This window comes from Astatotilapia calliptera, chromosome 14, assembly GCF_900246225.1.
Source record: "Astatotilapia calliptera chromosome 14, fAstCal1.2, whole genome shotgun sequence".
Taxonomy (NCBI): domain Eukaryota; kingdom Metazoa; phylum Chordata; class Actinopteri; order Cichliformes; family Cichlidae; genus Astatotilapia; species Astatotilapia calliptera.
In genome coordinates this window covers 7818463-7844867 of record NC_039315.1, presented here as the reverse complement: position 1 = coordinate 7844867, position 26405 = coordinate 7818463, and the positions used below count along the sequence as shown (strand labels likewise).

The window sequence follows — 26405 nt, the reverse complement described above, 5'->3', positions numbered from 1 at the left end:
TTAAAAATAGCCCTGTTTTAGCCATCAGTGCAGCCATTTATATACTATTTATATGCTAGTACAATAAACATATGCACATATTGAATTTAAAGTAAAAGTAGCTGCGATATGTGCGAAAATACGAATATGCATCAGGTAAGTAATTCCCCTGCTCCTTGTTATCACAGCTTGCACACACAGCACATGTAAAATCTACCCACGGATTCTCAGTAATGTTCAACTAATGTGACCGTCCTCGTGGATTTTTGAGGTCTGCTTCCTGACTCACTGTGTGACTTTTGGATCTAAAACTTGCGGATGCTCGGCGGAATCCATTCATTTCTCTAATCACGTTTCCCGAGCAACAGGCAGCCACACAGCCCGCAGAGCGCGATATTTCCAGTTCAGTGCTTAAAAATTGGCATCGTCCAGTTTTAGTGTGAACCAAAAATGACCCCAGGTTATAAAGACGCTCTGATGGTGCGCCAGTGTAGACTCTGGCTGTATGTTACTACACACGCTACAATTACTCTTACAGAGTCTGTAGTCTGCTTTCAATACTAACAGAATATTTAGTTACCATTGCTCTTATTTAATCGTAAATAATGAATGATTTAGAGTTGCTAAGTTTTGACCTAAATACAGGATATTTAGGGGAAAGCAATGGATATAATTCTTCTGTAGAAATTACGTTAAAATTTTTAAAAAAAATCTTCCACATTTGCTCTCCACAGGTTTACTTTTTTCATTTAGTCTTTCGATGCAGTTTATTGGTGCTTTTCGGCTGTCAGTCAAATGTGGGCGGTGTCAGCTGACAAATGATACTTCCAGTAAGTCCTCACAAGCTGTATGTACAACAGAGTCAACAGGCTGTACGAGGAGCAGACGGAACGTCTATAGGACTGGACAAAAACAAACCAGCGGGTCAACACACTGTGACCACGTACTCGACTTTACTTGAAAGACGTTTTAGAATCATTCTTTTAATCAGCTGATTTTTTTTACATTTATTTTTAATTTTTTATCGACTTGGGATGTAACTTTCAAGCGCCCAAGCGGAGCTCTCTTTTCCCGGTCAGTTTTATCTTGCGTTCGCTCACGTCTCCGAGGCGAAGTTGCTGCTTTTGAGGAGCGACAGGTTCGTCACAATTACATGACATTGTAACACTTTTCTCACTCACCTTTCGACCATGGCGGAAGCGCCTCAGCAGCCACACCTGGTGGAAATCGACCCGGATTTTGAACCGCTGTCGCGGCCCCGGTCGTGCACTTGGCCATTGCCCCGGCCGGAGTTTATCAACCCGGGCGACTCCAACACCTCTTCACCAGTCCCATCTGTCAAGCAGGAACCCGCCAACAACACAGAGTTCATCAACAACCTGAGCTTGCTGGAGGAGACCGAGGACTTCACAGAGCAGAAACCCATCATCCTGTGCACTGATTTCCAGTGTCAGGAGAACTGCGTCCACCAGCAAGCTCCACAGCAGCAGCAGCAACATCAGCAGCATCCGCAGCAGCAGCACCCGAACCCGCAACTCCCGCATCAGCAGCAGCAGCAGGTGCCTCTGCTCTCCACCCCGGTCGGCTCGTCGTCCTCAGCGGCCGCGGCCGCCGCTGCTGCCGCTGCCCAGAGGAAGAGCAGCTCCTCCCGGCGAAACGCATGGGGGAATATGTCATATGCAGACCTCATAACCAAAGCTATCGAAAGTTCTCCCGAGAACCGACTAACTCTCTCTCAGATTTATGACTGGATGGTGAAGAGTGTGCCTTATTTCAAGGACAAAGGAGACAGCAACAGCTCTGCAGGATGGAAGGTAACTACTTGTTTTCTTATTCTTAACTGTGTGTGTGTGTGTGTGTGCGTGTGCGTGCGTGCGGGTGTGTCTGATAAAGCACTTGCTTGTGGTACTTCTTGTATAAAAGGAAAAAATGTTATTCAGTGGGGAGTTTTGGTGTGTCTGTGGGTACTTAACAGTGGGTTCACAGGGGCTTCATTGTGCTTTATGCTATGTTTTTATCTCCTGTGGTATCACTGTAATACCCCTCCAGGGATTTCTGGCTTGTCTGTGGTGTTCAATAGTCGGTTTATTGTGACTGTATAATGCATTTGGTCAGGGTTGTTTATTTTTATCATCCATCATCATTTCGAGAGTTATCATCATCTGCAGAGACTTATGCTAATACATGATTTACTCCCTATGCATACTTTTCCCCGGGATTGACAAAAAGCGTGCACAAAGAGTTGCGTAGCTGCTATGTGTTAGTCCCATTCATGCTCACATGTCCTCTTCCATTGTTATCCATCCACTTAACGACCGTTTATGTCACCATAACTTTAGGCAGTAATCTGACTTGATGATTTATATGAATATCCTAACTAAACTGAATGTTTCTTGTCCCCAAATTAATGCTTCCCTCAGAAAATGTTTTGAGTTGTGACTTAAAATCATTTAGAAAGATCTACTCTTTCAGTTTTCTTTTTTTTTTTAAGGCTAAATCACAGTTTTCCATAACAGAGTGTGTGAGCACTGAATGAAGCTTTATTTATACATCTGTGTTGTAAGGAGATACCAGCATTCATGTGTCCTAGGAACTGTCCCAAACATTACGCAAGAGGGGACTTAAAATTTCTGATGTGGTGTGACAGGCCCTCCCACTGAACACTAGTGAAGGGCGTAAACCTCTCTTTGGAGACACATAGTTTCATTGGTGTCTGACAATAAATTAATGACAGTCTACTCTCACAGCAGGAAATCATATTGCGCCTGTAGCCACACAGTGGCCTCTGTTGTAGTGTTGTAGGCTGTCTGGGCTGCCGATGAAATTTAAAGCTTTTGTTTTTTTGTGTTCCCGTGTCAGCAGGATCCCATGTTTGAGTCATGTGCTGAGAGATGACACATTCAGATCAGTCACAAAGGCTAAAGAGAATTTCTTTTTTTTCCTTTGGTTTGCACTGAATCGGACTTGTAGACAGATATTTTTCCCTAATTAATCATTCACACGCGACCTGCATACTTTTGCCAAAAACTACCACAATAAACTGCCTTCCGCGTATTCATCCATTCATCTGACTTTAGTGTTTGCAGAAAGGACACAAACTCATGTTAGGCTGTCAAGTGTAGTCCTGTGAAGACAAATTAAATGAGAGTGGAAAAACCCCTCCAGTGTAGTGAAATATCCCCCAGTAAACAAAGCAGGCACTGGACAGATGTGTTGCTAGGGTGGTGATATTGTCCCAGAAGCCATTTTTCCCCTTCACTTCTTCTTTGTATGCCTTCATACTCTAAAAGGTTCCAGCTTTGTGCTGCTCTCTGGCTTTGTTGTGATTTGTAGGCAAGGTGCTTTTAACATAAAATGTGTGTTTTTTATCGGTGAGACAACAAATGAAACTTTTGAGTGCAATGTGTCGGTGTGTTTGTGAAAGAGGTTGCTTGTTGATTTCCTCCGTATTTACCATGCTTTTAAGCATGTTTTCCCAATGAGCAAGGGATGCTAGTCATCCTTAATACTCTGTAGTTTGTTTGTAAAACAAAAATCCAAATGCTGCATTTTTATGGAAATTAAAAGAAATAATCAAGTCAAGAATCTGTAGGCAGTGTGTGGTAAGCTGAAACCTCGAAGCAGAAACACCCACATGGTGTTAGTCATGTTAAGTCTCAGGTTGCAAATTATCAATAAACGCACACATAACCATTTACTTGGTTATGTGTGCGTCATCATTAGTACTAGTACTCCAGTGACCATAAAACACACCCTTTTTCTTAGAGCAAAGCACTGTATTGTAATGTCTTTAAGAAGTTGCGTAGCAGAGACTGGATATGACAAGTGACTGACTGCAGCAGAGTTGCAGTGACACAGTCTTAATACGTCCTTGTGACTTCATTAATAAAACTAAACCAAAAAAAATCAACGTTCTCACTTTTATTGCTTCCATTTAGCGTGTGACATTTTTGCGTGTGACTGGCGGCTCAGCCACCGCTTGGGCTCACGGCTTATCCTGCCATGGTGGGGGTGTAAACTGAGTAATACTGTGGGAAAGCAAAGTGCCATTCATGGCTGCGAGGGGAGTTATTCATAAAGCTCTCCTCTCACTTCCACACAGGGGGGCCATCACACATTGTCTCTCCAAAGCAACCACACTCATGAGGTGGGATAGAGAGAAAGTATCTGTGCCAAAGACGATGATGTTTAAATATAGCGTTTGAGAGTCATGCGTTTTGGGGGGGTTTTTGTTTATTTTTTTAATTTTATTTTTACATAGAATCATCTTTTAATCCACTTAATCGGTATTTATTGTCACTGTTTCCTTTTAAAATGTGCAAAATGTCTTTTTTCTGAGACCAGGCTTTGTGATCTTCAGTCCTGCTATGTATTATCTGCCAATGGGTGAAATGACCTGTTGGAAGTATGAAAATATGTAAATTGTGTGGCAGATGTCATTCCAGAAGGACTGTAGACATACAAACAAAAGCGCTCAAGCTAAATATTGGACTGTAGTTAATCAGAGAACAACTTTGCAGCTGAAACTGTGCCTAGTCTTTAAACAACTGATTCATCACAGGGCAAAACAAATCTGCCCATTGGTTTTAACGAATAATAAATAACCATAAAAAGCTTGAGTCAACCAGCGCACCTGTCTATAATTACGAGTTTTGACAATAGAGCTATATCAGCACAAAAGCTATTAGGGAATAGCTCTAATCGGCCTCGTGTCAGTGGTGCTAAATTGCATTTTTTCTTTTCTGACTACACGAGAGACCAAACACTGATGTTCTCATATGTTAACACTTAAGTGTTAAGCACGAAAGTTTGCATAAAATCTTGAGGCAGAGCTTTTAAGATACTGCTTTGGGTAATATGCCTCATTAGTCGTTGAGCTGCGAGATGCAAGCTATTTGCAAAGTCTCCACACAACTTGTGGCCATTCATTTGAACAAAACGTGGCCATAATTTGGTGCTGAGTTACATTTGTTAACATTTGTAAAGTAGACGTGGCCATCTCGATTAAGTTAGAGTTAGGTGTGTTCAGACCATTCTGTTTCTCTCAGGTAGTCTGTTCCTGTTCCTCCCCCTACCAAAAAGACTAGATTAATCCTGAATGGCTATTGATGTAGCACTTGTATCCTTGGAGAATGACACCAGCAATTGTCGAAACAATGAGAGGCTATATTGGATGAGAGCATATCGATCAACCGGTCAGTCTGATGACTACAGCGCTGCCAAATAACTTTTGATTTTTATCCTTTGAGGTTTCATGATAATATTAAAACACTCAGAATAAGAACATATTCTGCGGCTTGTGGGTTTAAACACTGGTTGACTAAGTCGTGAACTAAGCTTTTTCATGGCCTCTGACGTAGATAGATCTCAACAACAAAAGCAAAACCCGAGTTCTTTGTTTCTAGGAAGCGTTGACTGCTCAACGCCTTAAAATATTAGTTGTAATTTACCTTTGGATCAATGTCTCAGAACCTGTTAAAGATTATTCCTCAATGTTGCTGATCTTTCAGGTAACGTGGCTCCCCTAAAGTGAACTGGTTGAAGCACGTCTCTATGATTAGAGCTATCTACTCTTAATTGTTTGACGCTGAGCTTGATTCTCAGCGCTGCTGATCCTACACAGTTGGTCGTGTCTGAACTGAGTCATGACAGCCTCCACACTTCTCAGGCCGTCTGTGACAGTGTGAATTTTGAGGACAGTTGTGCCAGGTGGGACCAGCTTGGAGAAGCTCTCAGAGTGGACTGGACATTGGCCCTGGCACAGGATGCCATCCAACAGGAAGACGAACAGATGGCACAAATGATGCATCACCAAACCTCTCTGCAGAACTGCTTATTTTTTTTCCTAATATGTCCAGTTCTCCAACAGACTGCCTAACTTAAAAAAATCATGCTCCTTAAGTCACTATAAGCATAACAATCAGGATTTCATATTGCTGCATGCACACAAACATATGCATGCATTAGGTGGGCAATATTATAAACATTATGTATGCAGACACTTGCATATATGCCAAAAGTCTGTTCTTTTGTGTATTTCTCTACTATAAGTACGTCACTACAGGATAAATATTTGCTTTTCACTGATGGAGCTGGATGGCTCAGGTACACTTTGATGTCAGTTACCAGATCAGTTTGGCCATGGGTGTTCTCTGTGCTCGATGCTCTCTTGACCTGAAATTCCTCAGCCTACGCTGGTAAACACTCCCACGGGTCTCAAAGCAAACTGTGCCGAAGCAGACAAACACGTAGGTCCGAGCAGATTGTACAGCGAGCGACACGAGGGTCATTACCATGTAAATGCACCTGTTGACTCCAATCCCTCTTACCGTCTTAGTCTTACAGTAAACAAGGTTAGCACCACATAGGTTGTGTAGTAGTTAAGTAATCAAGGGTCATGGATCCCATGTACCTGTTTAGAGTAAAGAATAATGTAGATTGTGAAACTTCAAATAGCCCAGTTTGACAAAATAAACATTGTCACTTTTGCTTTTATGATCAGAGAAACTTATTCTGTCACAAAATGAACCTCAAAAATATCAAGACAAAAAAGAAACCCTCCATAAACTCTCTGGAACACGTGGAATCATTAACAGTGACACCTGGTTCTCTATACTACTTTTAAATTGTTGACATAAACAACGGCAAAGGATTCAAGAATTCTCTTGGAAAGCTCTACTTCTAGTTATTATCTGATACCTTTGCAAACTTGTATTGGCTAATCTTTAAATTATTAGTTTAATCTCATAAGTAGAATACGTAAATGAAACATAATGCTGTTGAAAGCACCTGAACAGATCAAGTATATTATGGAGCCTTTCAGTTAAAATTACTTGAGCTTGAACTACAGTGTGATGTAGAATATATGAGATATAACGATATGAATGAAATCTGATATTATCTTGTGTTTCAGCAGTCATGATATGACTGTAGTAAAAACTGCTCTGCACTCAAATTGCTAGTGTGTGTGAGTGTGTTTTATTCCAGTATAATATGAGCTCCAGCTCATTGCTAGAAATGGTTTAACCCAAAGCTGGTTTCTTAAAAGAAACGGATTACTGGTCTGAGAAATGTCTTTTGGTTTGCAGTATACAACGCCTTTAAGTTTAATTGATCAGTAATAGGATTTAGAGTCACATTGCACCCTTATTTAATGGTCTTAACTTTTGCAGATGATGCAGAGGTGAATCAGATTGCTGCTTGCTATCTAAAATGGATTTACCAGCAGTGTGGCTCAAAGAAAGGGAGAAGCTGAGAATTTAGGTATTCTAGCTGAGTGAGCAGAAAGCTGGTGGTGCTTTATCACCATTCACAGGCGGTTTGTTTCTCTGGGTCTGAATGTGTATTAGTAGGACAGATAGCTGGATAAAACAGCAGTCCTCCTGTGTTTGCTGGTTGGAAACAAACACACATGCACACACACACACACACTTCTCACCCCCCTGAGGCAATCAGGGAGTCCAACCTTGGCATTGCCCCAAGACATGAGGGGCAGCTGTGTTTCTCAGGCATAGAGCTGAAGGAGCTCTCCTCACCCTCCTCCCCATTTCCTGACTGCGCCGCCTGCCTCTCCATTCCTGGTTTTCTGCCTCAGCACAAAGCGGGCCACACTTGGTGTTTTGAAGGGTTACTAACTTCCATCTCCCACCCCACTACCCGAGCCCTGCCATGGCAAACCCCCAAGGAGCTAACTGCTTACTGTCTTTAGGGGAAAATTAAGAAAAGGGAGAGAAAACACAGCAGAGGACCCAGAATGCTCTAAGTTCAGTCTGGGTGATACTTGTTAGGAGTTGCATAACAAGACATTTACTGGAATCAGGGAGCCGCAGGCCAAAGTCTGGTGCCACTGGTTAGTCAGCGGAACTGTGAGGCACTGTGTTAGAGATATGTGGGACGTTAGTCTACTGTGTGTGCGCACATAACCTGGGCCTCATAATTAAAGCCCTGCTGCTGGCAGATGCGCAGACATGATGGCAGACAGACAGGCTGACACAGGGAACATTCCAGCGCAGGCTTTTATATCTTTTTTTATTGTGGCGTGATACTCTGCCTTTCCTTTTCTCCCCAGCTGATTTTAATCCAGTATCCACTTACGACCGCCTCTCCCCTTCACTTTTTGTATCGCTTAGTGCTTTGAAGTTGTGAATCACCATAGCTGGCGCACCAGAGGTGTTAGAAAGTAGCTGTGAGTATTGATGATTGCTACCTGTTAGTCTTTAACCGTCTCTGCCTAGGACAGCAGTAATTATACCTGTTATCAGTTAACATATCAGTCATTTGACCCTTTAATTGCCCATTTTGTCAATTCAAATTGTCCTCCAAGATTCAAAGGTGACACTGGTGAAACCGAAGGCTGTTTAGAATATCTAATCCTGAAAAAGAATGACATTTATCACATTTCAAAGAGGCAGTAAATGTTTGTCCTTTTCGGTTGACGTAAGTAGATCCACTTGAGGTGGTTTTGGCTGTGCGTAGTATAGCAGCGTGATACACATGATGTGATGTAACTGTGCTCATCCTCTCAAACTTGATTGAGCAACAGTGTGAAACTAGTAGTTCCACACATTGTTTCACAATGCCATGTTTTCCTTCTGTCCTGCTCCATATTTGTTTTCTTCTGAGACCCGACATTAGCATTACCCTCTGTTGTCTTTTATTGTTAGTAAGAAACACTTTGTGATATTAAGGGGTCACCAGACTGAAATAACAAGCAATGTGGTGCAACGTTGCTGTCAAATGGTTTTTGGATGTTTAAATCTGCACGTGGAGCACGTGTGTTTTTATTTAGGAGTTAAGTAATTCTGTTTCTATCGCATCACATCCTTTTAACCTCACATGAGTATCAACAATTGATCCTACGTGGAGCTTCTCTCTGCATTCACGTCTGTCTGTCTCAGTCCAACAGCCTTTACAGTTTGCTGCTCTCTGTAAAGCAGAAAAAAAGCAACATTTTTAAGTGTTTGGGTTGGCAAGATGTTCCAGATGGTCTGGCAAAAACTATGCAGCCAGGAATGAGCCTATAATGAGAAATTTTACTGAAAAACTTGAGAAAAAATAATCCTTCCTCAATGCATTTTATGACAGTAAGTGCAACTTTTGAATGTGAATCTACACCTACACCGGTTGGAAATGATGTTTTTGTCCTCAGTTAGTGACGTAGCCAGGACCACAACTGGTAACTTATTGCTAAGTTACTTACAGAGCCTTTATCTCGCTGGAAAGGAAACTGGAAAACCCCATAAAGAGCCCCTTTCATTTCGTGATTTCAAACAAATCATGCCAAATGTGTACACGGCTGTTTCCACCGCCTCAGACACTGGCATGACAGAGCTCCGCAGCACTCCTGCCAGAGTTTTGTTTTGTCAGTTCTTTTTCTGGCTGAGGACCAGATCATTCAGGAGAGAGATCACTCAGTGATTGTAGTGTCCAGTAACTGTGAGTAAGTAGAAGTGATATACAAAAGATACCAGTAAATACTAGAGCTTCATTCAGCCTTACAGAGGAGTGGCGCCCACGCAGGTTGCTTTACGCTAGAGTTGAAAATATGAAGTTGACATCCAGTGTCGTTGTCAGGTAAACAGTCATTTAGGATGAGTCAGAATGTTTTGTTTTTAAGATTATGGGTTTGGTAGTAGCAAGACAAAACCACGTGATCTTTTTTTCCCTCTTCTTTTCACAACTTCTCACCAGTCAGGAAAATTGAAAAAAATCCTCTGTGGGGTTACCATTAAGACCTCAGCATTGTTTTATGGTGTGAGAAGAGGAACTGTGGTATGGATTAAAAAAAATTTCACCGTAGAAATAAGAAGTGAAAACCCACGGTGCTTCTTCACACTTGCAAATTTCGCATCCCGTCCGTTTCTCATAGCTTATATATGAGTGTGAACTAGCTACAGACACACAAGGAGTGAACAGAGCAACACTTTAATGGGAAGGCTCACTGCTGAGGGCCCCAAACCACAGGCATTACCCAGACCCACATTGTTGTGCAATTCCTGCCCTGAAGCGATTATGCACGGTGCCTGTCAGGCTGGACTGGTATTATCACACCATCACACATCCATTTTGGCTTTCTGTCACATACATGAACACTCGTTGGAACTGTACAGCTGGCTGACATGGGTGGAAATTAAAATCTACACTAAAATCAGAAGTGCTGTTATGACTGTACATCTGAAGGCAGGTTTCCCGCTTCTTTGTCATAGGAACATAGGTTATTTCAAGGCCAAAGAGCACAAACCTATAACTGAACTGCCTTTGGGAGTGTTCCCTTTAGATTTGCATTGGTGTTGCAACATTGTTGCACTTTTGTCTGTTTTGTATAGAAAGGCCTTTGTCTGATCAAGTGCTTATGGGTGCAGTGGGTAGGGCAGTGGTTACTTGACCTTAACTGGAACTGGATTAAAACCTGAAATGTACCAACCAAACCCTATCAAAGAAGGATATCAGTTTGTCATTGTTGGCTTATGTGAGAGGTGCAAAATGCGTTTTCTCCTGTAACTGCCTGTATAAATAGCACGTCGTACGTCTGCTCAAAATAAACATCAGTGTTTTTTGCTTTTTTTTTGGTGGAGGTGAATATTGCTGTGCAGTCTGTGGGTAACATCGCTGCCTCCTAGTGCGGCTCAGCTTTCAGGGTTGCTGTGTTGGATTCTGGGAAATTTTGCCGTGTAAGTCGGGCCAATTTGATGTGTAATGACATGTCGACACATTCTGCTGTCAGTGATTCATTCATACTGTGGTTGATGTGATTGACAAGCAAGTTTTCATTGAAAAGAAAATGGTTTGTTTACAACACCGGCATTTGTTAGCAATTCAGAAGCGTTTTTGTTGTTTTAAAGAGGGAGCCATTGGGAAAATGGTGGGAAATGTTACGATGCTCTATGAATCAAAAGAGAGAATCCTTCCTTTGTCGTCTTTCACCATCGACCTGCTTTTGTGATATTTTGCGCTGTACTAATATTGACGCTTTAATACTAATTGTTTGGCATACATGTCTTAGGCAGTTATTAATTTCCCCATCACTCTAAAAAGTCTGAATTGCACAATCTGCTTTGTGCAAACATTAGACTCTCAGAAAAAGTGATTAATGTATTGTTGCATAAACTTAAAGTAATAAAAGGCAGCAATGATATTATGTCAGCTGGCTGCCGTAACTATGGAAAAATAATGTTTTTTTTCTAGAAACTCTTATCTCTGCTAACCTTTCTTTTTAAGAGGTGCAAACTTCAGCCTCAGACTGACAGGAAGTGGGTGGTTTGAAAACACTACAAGGTATGCAACACGGATAGTGATGTCATCAGGAGAGGAAGCAACACTGAGAATGACGCCAGATTCAGTGGCTTCTTCCTCTTCCAGCGTTTCCTTCATTTTTCTCCTTTCTTCCGCACTGCTCAGTGCTTGGAAGTGAGTCAGTGTTATTGCTGATTATCCTTCAACACAAACTTTTTACATGTTCTTTTCAAATACTTAAATGTCGTGGTTTGTTGTGGTTTAGACTTAATATAATAATAGACACAGTATAAATGTTGACTTGCCCTGACCTGTACCGATGCCAGCTTTTTAATGATCGCCATGACTGAGTCCAGCCTAAGCTGACTTAATGTCATACTTGCCATCTCTCGCTGTACCTAACAGTGTGGGACACATCAGTCTAGTTTCACTTTATACCTCATGAGAAAACAGAGCCCTTCACAAACTCTCGTTCTTTAACTCTATCTGTGGTTACCTCTGCTGTCTTCACAATGCTTTTATATAGCATAAGAAGATGCTGATATTGAAAGTATACAGTGTGTGTCTTTTAGTGGTCTCTCTGGTTTAATTTTCAGAAAAGATGGAAATAACTTTTAAGATAACCATGAAAATATTTGGCTGCTTTGGTGTCTTCTTAAAGTTGCATTGTTACAGTTTTTGCATTCCTGCTCCATTTGCATACTGTATGTGTTTATATGCTTTTTTCATATGTGTCACTGTAATTTCCTTTTTAAAGTGAGTCCATTAAAACCCACTTTGTGACAAAAAGAATAACTGTTCCAGCGCATCTTTTAAGGTTTTTTTTTAGCAATTTCCTTTCTCTGAAAACAGTCACTCGTGAATCACGCCAATTTTAGAACTAGAAAACAGGTAAGTGCATTACAGATGTACAGAGTCTGATTGATGTGCATATTGTTTTGTTTTGTTTTAGATTTTGTGTATAAAGCTAAAACAAGAAAAGCTATCAGGACCTGCGTTTTTCACCGTTAAACTGTGATCAGTTAAAAACATGTTAACGAACTGTAGTCAGCTATGTGTTCGGTACAGCAACTACATTTTCTCGACGATGGAAAGAGATCTAAGAAAAAGTTTAAAAGACTGCTACTGTGACTTTAGTTTCAGCCTAAGATGGTAGCAGTGATTTCCCACAGTAACAGTGCTGACATTATGCTCTCTTTTGCACTCTTGAAGTGTTAACCTCCAAGTGATGTCCTTTAATTTTGGTGACATTTTTAGTGCGTAACAGGAATCTCCCTGCTGCTTCAGAAGGTTACTTTTGAGAAGAGACAGTGTTCAGACAGTGTGGGCGGTCATTTTTTTTCTCAGATTTTCTGCTGATGTTTGAATTTTAGCAGATGTAGCTTTTTTTTTTTTTCTCCTTCCACATATTGCTAAATCTTCTGAGCGGAGACTCCAGTCCAATGTATTTGTATGCAGCCATTTTCTTAAAGACATCTTAGAAATGTATCAGTGCTTTACAGTCTGATTATGCACCACTAAGGAGACCTGTGGTAATGAGAAATCCTCTCAACTATGTCACTGACTTGAGATTTTCCACTGGAAGCCATAAAATAGCTTTGGGATATCCCTGTGTTTGCTAGTTTGAACTGGGGTAAGAAGCATATAAATATAACCCCCAAAACACTTCCCCCACCCCCTGTCAATCCAGTGGTGGGCCAGGCCCATGGAGGCAGGTCACCAAACAGGCACCCAGCAGTGGTCCGCACACTGCATCTTTATCCATGCAGAGCAGGCAGCAGCCCAGCCCAGTAGTTGTGCCGATCAGAGGCAAAAAATATCCTCGCTCCACAGACACTGCTTTGTGCATTTACAGACTCGCATTGTGTTGCACATAGCAACACATGCACATATTTTAGCATGGTAAGCTTAGCCAGCACAACCTAGTCCCTGTCTATACACATGAGCAGCATGCTGCACAAGCCCGAGTCAAGAAATTAACGAGCACAAGAGAGAGCACAACATGTAAACAGAAAGCTGCCATTGCTCTTTTTGCTGCGTCATTATTTTCAAAGTGTCTTATGCCCATAAATGTCACCTAGACCCCCATCAAGTGTTGCTGCCAAGATTTATGTTGGATTTCTGCATCCTTTGAAATAATGGAATTGAGAATGCATGCTCGACTGTGCTCGTTCGATTGTTAGAGTATATAGTTTAAAGTTTGGTCACTCACTCAGATATTCCGCAAAGTTTTCTTTGGAGTAATTTGTCCAAATATGAGGCCTGTCCAAAGTAGAGGAAATGATAGATGATATGTTATTCTCTCACCAAGCTATGTGTGTTTGGCTCCTTAATGAGAGCAAATCCTAAGTGGGGAACTGCTTCTTAAATGTGCAGTAAGAGTTTTATCCACCATTGTGATCCTGTTGGAAAAGCCTACCTGGATAAGGCTCCACTCTTTCCTTTTTCCTCTTGTTTTGTGCAGTCAGACGGGAAAGTTGTGATTAGGAAGTTGTGGCTCTTGAACCCACTGTTTTCTCCAGCTGGTCCATTGCTTTTGTACCTACCAGGGTCTCATTTTGCGGTGTTTTGCATATAAACCAGAAGAATCAGTATCAGGACTGGCCAGCGCTTCCTGTGCGGATACAATGCAGCAGGAAGTTCACTAATAGCCACTCTGCCACTCATCTCACTCGCCACTTGTCTCACACTATCGGACGGTGATGAAAGATCCTCGAGTGTCAGTAGCTTTGCAGTTTCTGCCTCTATGCACAAAACCACTCACAGACTATTTATCATTTGTCTGCAGCGTCTGAGATCGATCAACCTTCAACTTAACCAATCACCATCCACTCGGGCTTCCAAGCTCTGTATATGTGCGTGTGTGTGTGTGTGTGTCTGGACGAAGGGGGGTGGTTGCATTAAGATTGCTCGCAAAGGATTGAGAAAAGGCGATCCTGCCAAAAGGCGTCAGTAAATACATTTGCAGACAGATTTTCTCCTGCGTGACTCGCGTTTTCTGCCTTTCCTTCTCCACTTTACGACATTCATATAAGTCAGCATCTGACAATGACCATTTTGAAGAGGTACTTTCCTGGAAGACATAGAGTGCTACTTGGACTCATAGAACTCTAAAGTGAATTTGAGGAGCTGCACACTGAGTGCTCTGTCTATTGGCCTTCTCACTCAGCTCTCTTTGCCAAATTGATTTATTGAAAGTTGACGTCAACGGGTGAGCAAGGGACTGTTCTTGCTGCAACATGAGTCTGCGATCAGCTGTGGCAAGTAGCATGCATGCATGATGTCCCTGGGGAGCAAGTGAAAAGGACAAGGGAGGAATAGAAGACTAGGAAGGGGGTAGGATGTTGGGAGAGGGCAAAAAAGAAGCTATTTCTAGCTAGAACCTTATCCTGGGGTCAATTTCCATTTTTAATCTGAGACTCGTTTTTTTTTTTTTTTTTAACTGAATTGTGGCAAGATAGATTTCCTTTTATATCGCTAGCAACAGTAACACGTTTGTGCTTTCCTTAGCTAGTTTGACCTAAGGTGTTGTGCCGTGCCACTTGCTGCTATGCAAAATAAATGGCAACAATCATTTCCTTTTCCTTAGAATATGTTTTCTTTTTTAAAAAGATGCTATAAATAATGAACCCAGTTCTAAGGCTTTACATTTCCTGTGCCCTGCTTTTTATTTCCACTGCCTTTTATAATCATCGCTTTATTGACTTTAGTAAATAGGTCAGTGATTATCACTGGTCAATTCAATATTGGTGCTGAAGATAACATATCAAACTGCAAATACATGAAGTCATCACGGTCTGGTCAGATTGCTCTGCAAATGTGGCAATGTGAGTTTGTATTGGTTTATTGTTGTATATGTGTGTAAGACAGAGACAAACAAATTCATTGTAAGTAGCTTGACAATTTGGGCAAAAATATTATCATATTTTTATCATCTTGATGTAAAGAATGGTCTTAATATGCATGTAATAGCTGGAATGAAACTCATTCACTGTGTTTGTTAGACCTTAAACGAGAAGACTTAAGAAGGAGCCTCCAAGGTTCAAGGAGTAATAGCTGACTTGGTTTAGAACTAAATCCTAAATGAATCCAATGGTGTAAACTATTCAGCACCTTAACAGAGCACCAAAACAACCACAAAGTATTACATACAACTAAATGTCTTGATAATATGCAAAGACATAGATAATGAGCTATGAGCCCAATTCTTAGGAGAGATGTGGCTGAAAAGGAAGACACAAGCATTCGATGCTGCTAAGTGGGTCATTTTGGGGACTGCAGGTTTTCTTTCTTGTACTCATGGGATGGTAACATCCCCCTTTGGAATGGTGGGAAAAATTATCTTGCGGCAGATATTGCTCTAATGTTTATAGTTTTAGAAATCGAAACTATTTCCAGATGCTGCGAGACCACTCTTTACCACAGATACTGATGTCTGACTCTCCATTTTCACTTTGTTCCGTCTCCATGCTCTACTTTGACTGTGAGGATAAGGTTAAGCAACCCAAAACGAGCATTTATCGGTTTGATGATTGGCCCCTGCAGTGAAAAGTCTAGTCCTCCATTCACAGGCCTCCTGCTCAGCAAGGTGAGCTATAGCAACCCAGTTTTTAAACACTTAAAAGTATTTTTCAATGATAATGATCAAGATCACTTAATTGCATAATACTAGATGGGACAAAATATAACCTTAGTAATTTATTTTCTGATATTTTAACAGTTAAAAAAAGTGATTATGAAGATGAAAAATCCTTGCATTGTTTGGAAATTTGTGACAATATTTGAGATACTTTTGGAAAAGCCTTTTGTAGGGAATGTGGCTTTTATATGCACATAAGGAAACACTGATCAGTTACAACTAGAGTAGAAATCTCCCCAGGTATTAGATGCCACCCCACCCCACCCATTCAAAGACAAAACCAAAACAAGAAAACCCAGAAACAAAACAAAAAAACAAAACAAATGAGTCAGACTCTGGACGAAAGAGTGCTAAGTGTGTCTGACACAGAGTGGAGAAAGTTATCGCAAGTATATATTTAGATGACTTCATCACAGCAAGCGAGAGTTCATTCGGTTTGTTGACCCATCACCTCACCTAGAGCTGTGTTCTCAACCCCATCCTGTTGTTAAGCGGGCAGACATGCTAAGCTGGTGTTAGGCTAATAGCTGGTTTACACATTTTCTGTCTTGACCATATTTCTCGCCCTTTGCCAGACTCAGCACAAGGCTCCAGACGTGACCCAGCTGCAGCTTTTAGGGCTACTTATCTTGGTGGTTTGAAATTGTGCGCATACTCTATAGGTTGTTGTCTCACGCACAGGTGCAGACATTACACATACAATAGGTAGTTACAGTGAAGAGCTCCTCTTAAGGCTGAAAATTGCGTAACAAAAGGTGAAAATGCACGGTAAGGACAGCACCGTTTCTCTAATGAGTTCAGTGGAAATAGTGCATGGAAACCACATTTTCACTTTCATGTGTTCCGTATCTCTGGTAAATGTGTGTGAAGCTATAGCTGCTGCGTGTGAGATCATAGATGCTGCACGCTTTCAGTCAGTGAGGTGGGAGCAATGTTGCACTTTATACGTGTAGCTATATGGCCTTTGCAGCTGAGGTTTCACTTGCGGGTTTACATTATTCAAAGCAGCACTGCATGTAGGTGGTGTTGCGCTCTTCTGGGGATTTTTTCATTAGACAAGTTGACATTTGAACGACTCGGAGAGCTTCCAGCACATTGGTCAATCGGAAACACCTGTGTGGCACAGTGTCTAGATTTTTGCAGGTATTTGGCTGCAGTTTGCAAGTAGAAGGAGAGGTAAGCAAGCAGGCTGAGAATAGGATAGGTAGGCAACAAAAGAGCAGAAATGGAAACAAGATAAAGAGGGGAGGGAATACTGGAAAAGAAGAGATGAAAGGAGTAGGAAAGAGCAGACAAGGCGAGAGGAAGAGGACATTGAGGACAGAAGCAAAGGGAGGGTGATGTACCGAACAGTGTGGCCTTTCAGTAGTGCTGCCAGAGAAGGAGTTTTTAAATCAGCACAGTTTGTTCTTTACTGATCCAAGCCCACTCTGTCACACAGCTCCTCTTTCTGCATTTCTCAACAGCCTACATTCAAAACACATTCTCCTGGACTCAAACCGCCCAGACAGCCACGCTGCAGCCTCTTGCCGAGTCGTGACGTATTCAGTCATGTAATTCAGTTTCAGCAGTCACACGACAACGTGAACTTTGCTTTCGTTTAATGACTGTGGTGTGACATCAGACATCAGGGATTATCGCCTGTTGTCAAACATAAACTCTTTTGGCAGCGGGTTTCGGGGAGGCGATTTTTGCGGTGTCCACTTGGCTCACGACTTCACATTCCATGCCTTTTTCTCTGCTTACTGACCGCCATGTTTCCTGTGAGACAGGAAGTCAGCTCTGCTTCCTGTCACAGTCCTCTTTCATGTGGTCACTTCCTTGTGTTTTGCCAGTACGGCTGTGCAGTGTTGACCGTGAATGGAGGTGGTGCTCCTCACGGCGAGCTCGGGAACAACGGAGAGAAGGCTACAGTGTGTGCGCGCATGTGTATTTCAGTCAACATTTATTATGATTACTCACTGCAAAGAAGATTTCCGCTCTTGTTAACTGTATATTAATTTCAAGCACATGTTAATGTGTTAGCATTGTAAGTGCAGATGGTGGGGTTTTTTTTGTGTGTGTGGCAAGAAACGGAATGTTCTGCTTTTGAAATGACAAAGTGTTATTGTCAAATTTTCATGCAACATAAGATAGGACCGTCCTCCAGCGACAGTAATCAAGAGTTCACTTCTGCGAAATTATGGGTTTTGTAACCTTGCTGAGGAATGTTGATTGTGATGGCTGCCTGGCTGGGAATCCTGCCTTTACTGTTTCCTAAGAGATACTAACAAGTTGGCTGTGATTACAATTGAACTTTGCACACAGTGATTAGCTGGAATGTTTAGATTCCTGTGTACTGCAGCCAGAGATAAACCAGTGTCGCATTCAGTCAGAGGACCCCACAGCCACCCCTCCCCTACACACACACATGGACACACACACCTAAAAAAAACGCATACTTTTAATTAAAAAGATATTAACAAGAAAGAAATAATACTTGCCTGGTCTTAAAGAAGAAAGGCTTCATAATTATGAGAGCAAAGGGATTTCCATTTGTACATCTGCATTTCTGTCTTAGTGGATCACTGTGTGCGTGTCTGTTTGTTCCCAATAGCGTGTGTTTAAAACCAATATATCACTGGTTGCAGCGGAGTGAGCTACAAAATCAAAACCATACTGTGCTGCTGTTTGTCCTACTGCCATTCCACTAAAAACATGAGCTGGCACTCTCTCGCACACACACTCGCGCACACACACAAACACAGTGTGAGACGAGGCTTTTCCACTGGCCCCACCAGACGCACTCAGCCACACTCCCCACACGGCACACCAAGTTCTGCCGAGTTCTGGCATTTCCCATCAGAGCAGCTTTTATGACCCTTTGCTGGTACTCCCTGCCTTGCATCAATATTTTTAAACTGGGTTTTAAAATGTTTTGGATTATTACACCCCGCGTTCTAACCGTGACATTTGACAAAGCAGAAACCTGGGTCACTAAAGTAAGAGACTTTAGCTGTGACTTTCTACTTTCTGTCACCGGGATGATATAGGGCTGCAACAGGACATCCCGGCGTCGATGCACACATTGCGTTCATTCCTTGTCCCAGCAGAGCTGAAATCAGCAGCACTCGTCGCAGTCATGGGAAAGAGAGGCTCATGACCAGACATTACTCCTTGAGTTTTGTCATAGCTACCGATGTGCAGGAGGGGGAGGAGGGGGAGAAAAGCATTTACTTGGAGAATCACGGAAGGGCTGTCACGTACCTCAGATCGTGCAAACTAAACCACAACTATTGGCTGAAGCAGTTGGGTCATTTGATTCAGAGGTAATTACATTTATTGTGAAGCACCAGTGTTCATGCAGGCCCTCATGTGCCCTACAGGCTCAAGTCCTCCAGTGAGGAGGGGAAAGAGGGAAAAGTACGACACGGAACAGAAGATGTTGAAGGAAAATAAAGGACAGGGAAATAAAATATGGCGTGTTTTTTCTGAAGTTATCTGTTTTCCAATTAACATATCCAGCAACATTTATGTTATTTAAAAAAGAATCACTTCATAATGAAGCGAGTCCAGCTGTGATGGGGGAATCATACTTGTCCTGCGACTAATGTATTTTATGGCTCTAACGGTTTGAGAAAATAATCAAATTATGACTTTGCAATTTCATGAGGATGAACTCAGTCTGGGCTTCAGAGGTTGACCCGTATTACCATCTCAGCGTTTGATCATTCTTTTTGTTTCAGTCTTGCAAGCATCTCAGCTTTCGCCAAAATGACCAAAAACCTTTAGTCTTTGAACCTTTTAACAACAGATAAAGACTATTGTGTGTTTCCTGCACTGTCTAAATATACATGAAAATTGGTCAAATTAGCCGGCTGACACTTGAAAAAGTGTCACATGCTTACACTTATCATTTTTACATGTGACTATGCTCAATTGCAATCCAATAGGTGATGCTGAGGCTGTAGAAAGCAAAGGACAGGTACCACTGAAACAATAGTAAGCAGGTACTACATGCTGCTTTGCAACAGGGATCATTGATAGTGATAGTCTGCTGAAAGAAACCAGTAATAGTGGCAAAGCAGAGGAAAATGCATGAAATGATAAACCTAAAATAAGCAACTGTGTAGATTGACAATGAGAAGACTGAAATACTGCAAATCCTCTAGACTGTATTAATATTTAGTCCTGCAGTCATCACCCCAGAGATCTTTAATAACTGGAATACTTTTAAAATATTAGCCAGAACTCAATTTAGACCCCGAGTTCCTCCAAGGGTTACCAGTCAGATCTGTAGTGCACTTTAATTACAGAAAAGCAACAATATGAGTCGTTTGTTTGTTTGTTTGTTTCATATCATTGTAAACTAAATGCTATGAAATCACATGTGCACTTTTTCAGTATTTCTCCAACAGATAAATTTCAATGCTGAGAAAGTCCTGTATCTCTTATTTTAAAGAAATAAAAATCACTAGCAATAAAAACTGTGTAATAGATTATACTGGTTGTAGATTTTAGTGTCCAGACTCCAAAGGGATGGTAGAAATGAGGAGAAGCGGAGGTGAAGGCAGAGCAGAGGGCAGACTGTGAACCAGATGTGAAGCGGTGACTCACAGCAGGAACAGCCTTGATGACGTTAGACACCATGCATGCTAAGCCGTGTGTGTGTGTGCCGGGAGTTTTAGCTTTTCTTCCAAAACAACAAGCTTTACGCATGCACAGTAATGTCTGGACAAGGCTCATTACTTCATGTTAAGACCTGGACAGAAAATGATGCAGAGCCTAGAGACTATAAATTATCATCTGAGGTTAAATGGTCACTTCAGTGACAGCTTAGGCTGATGTAGAGTTTTAAAATCATTACGGGCTGAACAGCAAATTAACTCTGTGATGTTGAAGAGCCAAGCGTCCCAGTGCACTTCCAACTTCCAATAAAGCAGGGGCGACGTGCTGTCTTACTCTCTGCGCTGTGCTTAGCAGACATTTGTTCAATATTCTCGCTCTTTTGTTTGCTCTGTTTTAACAACGCTTCACTAGCTTCCTGCACAAAAATTAGTTTTTCCACTGGTGGTGTCACTAAGCAACGTTAGAGCGCAGCATAAGTGTGTCTGTAAGGAGGAAAGATTAGTCTATTTCCTCCCTTTGATTTTGAACTGGTTTAAACAAGACACATAGTTAGGAGGAATGTGGTATAATAGCGTTTTACAATAGGCCCTTCTGTTTTTGTGAGGGAAAGCCCGCACCTACAGTGAATTTGGAGAAAAGAGTGTCTGCAGTTTAATCCCCGCTCTGTTTAGGATATTGCTCATGGAGTAAACTTACTGACATCTATTGTCTGTTTGCTTGTGCACATGTGTTTTTTGAATAGCGAGCGGCATTAGATTGTTGAGTGACATTAAAATCTCCGCTTTCTTCTTGTAAGTCGGCTGTAAAGGTGAGCGTGTTTTTACAAAGGACCACCTGTACAGATGGATTTGCACTTGTATGATGAATCAGATCTGAGGTGTTGTCGGAAAAGGGCATGCTTAAAACCCTCTGTTTGTCCGCTGCTCACCCAGCTTTTCTCTTTCTCCCTCTGCTCCAGAACTCCATTAGACACAACCTGTCCCTCCACAGCCGCTTTATTCGAGTGCAGAATGAGGGGACGGGCAAGAGCTCATGGTGGATGCTAAACCCGGAGGGCGGGAAGAGCGGCAAGTCCCCGCGACGCAGGGCAGCCTCCATGGACAACAACAGCAAGTTCACCAAGAGCAGAGGAAGAGCAGCAAAGAAAAAGGTAACTCATGCTTGCGAGGTCAGAAAGAATTCTTTATTGATTTACATACTGATTTTACTGATTTTTTTTCAATACTTGTTTACTCACTGTGTATGCAATGTGTACAGTACCTTGAGATAATGTGTTAATCTGCCATAGTTTAAATAAAGGTTAATTGAAGCTGATTAACATGAAAAATATGCTATTGATTGAAAAGTAAAGTCACATTCTTCATGTCTTTAACTTTGTTCTTATATTACAATATATGGACACTGACAGCTTAGTAATAGTCAGCCCTGTGTTCAATGGTTTCTGCCTCACTTACAAACTTAAACTGACGTCTCTGGCATGCATAATATTACTGGTTCACTGACAGTCTTCCTGTCTCCCCTCAGCTGTCCCTGCAGGGCGGCCCTGATGGAGGTGCAGACAGCCCAGGCTCCTACTCCAAGTGGCCTGGCAGCCCCAACTCCCACAGCAATGATGACTATGATGCATGGAACAGCTTCAGGCCTCGGACCAGCTCCAACGCCAGCACTCTTAGCGGTCGCCTCTCGCCCTTTGTGCCTGAGGATGACCTTGGAGAGGCAGACGTGCATATGGGCTACCCCGGAGCCCCCGGGGCCAAGATGACAGGCACGCTGCCCAGTCTCACAGAGATGACAGGCTCTCTGGGACACAGTTCTGAGAATGTCATGGAGAACCTCCTGGACAACCTGAACTTGCTCTCTCCAAATAACTCTCAGGTTGGAGGAGGGGCGACAACCCCTGGCTCCTCCCAGTCCTCCCCTTCTCCAATGATGCAGCCGAGCCCTGGGTACCCCTCTTACAGCTCGCCCAGCATGGCTTCCCAGTCTCAGCAGGAATACCACAAGTGTGTGTATGGCCAAGCAGGAATGAACAGCCTGTCATCTATGCCACTGCAGACACTGTCAGAGAATAAATCCAGCTTCGGGCCCAGTATGAGCCAGTACTGCAGCACCGCAGGGCTTCTGAAGGAACTGTTGACATCAGATACGGACCAGCACGGGGAGCTAATGCCATCAGTGGACACTGTTGTGTCTCAGTCCAGCGGAGGCTGTATGCTGCCACCATACAACAGCAGCCAGCATGCGGCCAAACTCATGGGAGGAGGAAGCAGTCATCCACATGGTCTCCCTCACACTCATCCCCACAATGTGCACAGCCCAGCCTCAGCCACATCATCGGCTATGAATGGCCGTTTGCTCATGACCTTGAACTACAGCGGGGGCGCCGCACGTTTACCGACAGCCAAAAGCCAGATGCAGATGCCTTATGACCTCTCTGCCCACCTCGGCGGGGGAGGCATGCCCGGCGGCTTCTGTCCTCTTAACACCAACAGATACGGTCGACCGGGATTGTCAGCACCCTCGCATCAAGAAAAACTGCCCAGTGACCTGGATGATATGTCCATTGAGAAGTTTGAGTTTGACATGGAGACAGTCCTCCATGACACTCTAATGGACGGGGACTCATTGGACTTCAACTTTGAGCCAGTGGTGACCCAACAAGGTTTCCCACATGGGGTGAAGACCACCACGCATAGCTGGGTATCAGGTTAGAGACTGTGATTCACAAAAAAGTTCTTTCTACTTAAATTCCCGTTGCTGACATGGTCACAATCAGAACTGACATCGGACTAAAAATGTATCTGAAGATACATTCCTCATCTGGACATAACCTGCAGTCACTGTTCCACCATCATTTCTGTTTCAAAAAATACTTCTCAGATCACTGCAGCAGACTTGACCGGTCCTGATCTGCTGAGGACAAATGACCACCAGAGTTCTTGAAGGTGACGTCAGGATTATTTTCTGAAATAAGTCAGTGCAAACTAAGTGCCAAACGTTTTGCCTTAACATATGAGCCAAACTGAAACACACGTCTCTGGTTTACTATACAGTAGTTGTAATCTTTGCAGACAATACTGCCAACTACAGTACCATCTCATCATGGTCATCTGCAGAAGCAGCAGCAGAGCAGTCTGTTTAAGAAGTTAAACTCACACCAAGCTGTTTACTGTGTCACATCAATCAAGATTTTTGTAATGGTGATCGATTACTGCTGCGGAGAAATCAAAGAAGGTAATCTGGCGAATGGGTTATGTTGACAGACATGATTTAAAACAAGAAAAAAAAAGAGAGATCTTTCTCAACGGATCCTTGAGTGATGTTACATAAAAACTTACTTCTTGAATGTAGATATTGTAATCATACAGTTTGTGAAATCATTTCTTGTCATGTATTTTTCACAATTGTAAATAGTGTTTACAGAATGGAAGCAAAAATCGAGGCAGCAGAAATGAGCCCCACAGAGAAAACTGGATCAGACTCTTTTCAACCGTGCTAAGTGGACAGATCTGCGCTTGAGATCAATCGGGCTGTAAAATGAAAACACGCGTTTTGATTTCTTGTAAATACATTAAGAATGTCTATTAAAAATGATGCAGTTAGATGTTTACTAGATTCAGCATAAATTATTTGTGGTTAATAGAGATTTATGCTGGTGCATAACCTGCACTCAGACATGAGAATTGTTCTGGGTCATTCGTCACTCTGAACCTTAATACCACAGGGGCCTATTTATTGTGCCTAACAAAGTAAATTTAGACTGCAGGCTTGAAGGGTTTTATATTGTAAATGTCTACGGTCCATACGATACTCAAATCCAGCAGTCTTGAAGAACGGTGAACTCTTTCTTGTCAGTTTCCTACTTTGACTTTTCTTTAGAAGTCGGGAAGAAATAAGTGACTGTAAATTGTTATTGTTATGGTTTCCTGAACACTTTTCGGCGCTGTGAATGTTACGAGGTCAAGACGGTTTGGATAAAAGATATTCTCAGCGCTACTGTTGTTTTCACACCAAGGCTGCATAACACCTGCAGAAGATGCCGCCAGTAACCAGCCTGTGCCCTGCTCAGTTTCACAACTTTTTTGTATTTTCTTCTGTGTCTTAAAAGGTTACAGTGACTGATTTAGATAGCACAGCGTCCAAAAGAGCCCTCTCATGCTGTCAGTAGGAACAGCCTTACTGCTTTCACTGCCCCTCCTACCTCTACATATCATCGTGTCCTTCTAAACATTTGATATTATGGTATCACGTGACTTGATAGCGCAAATTATCATTTCCGTAACAGGTCTGTTTTAAATTATTGTTCGTTTTCCAAGCAAACTGCCACTAAGTGTTACGTGTCTGATTCTTTATCTCAGCTTGTATATTTGCATTTTCAAACGGTCGTTTCCCAGTCGTTGCTGTTCTAGCGACAAACTTTTCAGCCCGTCGTTGACTTTTATTAAGCAGAATCAAAAGTAATACTCAAGATTATATCTGTAAACATAATTGGTTCTCATAAAATTGACTGGTTAGGTGGCAGAGAGACAAAGGCAAAAACTGAAAGTCACCTATTTACATTAGTCTTGATGTTATGATGGAGAAACCGCACACAGCAGCAGGCGATCCTGTGTCGCTAATGAATTTACCTTCAGCCACAAGTGAAGGTTCTTGAATTAGTTTAAAGTTTTCTCTGGTTGAAATGAAAACCTGCAAACTCCAAACCAGCAAATGATCCGACTCCAGTGACGTAGATTTTTTTCTTTTCTTTTTTGAAGCCAGGGAGTAAGCAAGTTTATGTAGAGTCAAATTAAATGCTTAACATTTCAAAAGGCAGAGGAGCCAATATAGAAGCTGCTTTTGGGCTTTATTGCCAGGTGTTGCCTTTTCTTATCCAAACATGCCATAATGTACTATAGCCAAATTTGCCTTTGAAGTCAAAGTGATATATTTAGCATTTTTATCATGTTATATGTTCAGAACTATATATATATATATATATATATATATAAACATATATATATTTGTGCCGGTCACTCAAGTCAGGATAAACTGTAATGAATCCACATAGGTTCACTCTAAAAGTTAAAGAGTTGTACTAAGTAAATTATATCTTTACATTTTTAAATGATTTAATCTATGCATTGTATTCTTTAATTTTATGTTGCTATTGTTCTATTTTCCTTTTCTTTGAACTTTTAACAGAGATATTTTATTGTAACATAGTGCTGTGAGATGTTATGGTGTTGTCAAGACTCTATGTTTCAGATAGTCTATGGGGAAAAAAATGAAGTTTATTTAGAAAATAGAAAATGCAGTGATTGATATGTTAAGCTTTTGTAAACTGACAATGTTGTTTTTATTGTATTCAGCTACAGTTTTTAGAAAATGGCATCAAAAAGCAAATTAATGAAAAAAAAATGTCAAAGATTTATCGCATTTTTAAAATGAAACACACAATATTTATTCATTAGAGAAGTCCTGCTCAAAATGCAGATCCTGGACCAATTCAGATATTGCACTTTCACTTGTATATTTAATAACTAAGGGCTCCTCATAACAAGAGGAAGAGTTCCTATTACATATTTTAAATGAAAATCTGTTACATTTACCTTGAGCAGGTATACAGGAATAAATTGGAATTGTGCTGTGTGATATGCAATCAATACAAATATGTAACATGTTCAATATTAATGTATTAAAACCTAAATAAATGTACTTATGTGTAAAGGATGTGTCATATTTGTTATTCGTCAATATATATTCATATAAGAGAGTCTTCATGCAACTCTTTACAGTCCCACGAAAAACAACGTACACCCCAATATCCAGATGCTTTTAGACGCTTTACCGGTTTCTCAAATCACTGTGGGGGGATTTTGGACCACTCTTCTTCACAACATTACTTCAGTTCATTGAGGTTTGCAGGCATTTGTTTATGCCCAGCTCTCCTGAGAACTCGGTGCAG

General features: G+C 41.7%; 1 protein-coding gene across 1 annotated transcript; it reads left to right on the top strand.

The window, feature by feature from the left end:
* Positions 1–749: 749 nt before the first annotated feature.
* foxo1a (forkhead box O1 a) lies at positions 750–26167 on the top strand. The gene is made up of 3 exons (XM_026193523.1): positions 750–1793; positions 21417–21608; positions 21983–26167. Exons 1-3 carry the CDS (start codon positions 1170–1172, stop codon positions 23168–23170), a joined length of 2004 nt encoding a protein of 667 aa, XP_026049308.1. The 5' UTR covers positions 750–1169; the 3' UTR covers positions 23171–26167.
* The last annotated feature ends 238 nt before the right edge of the window (positions 26168–26405 follow it).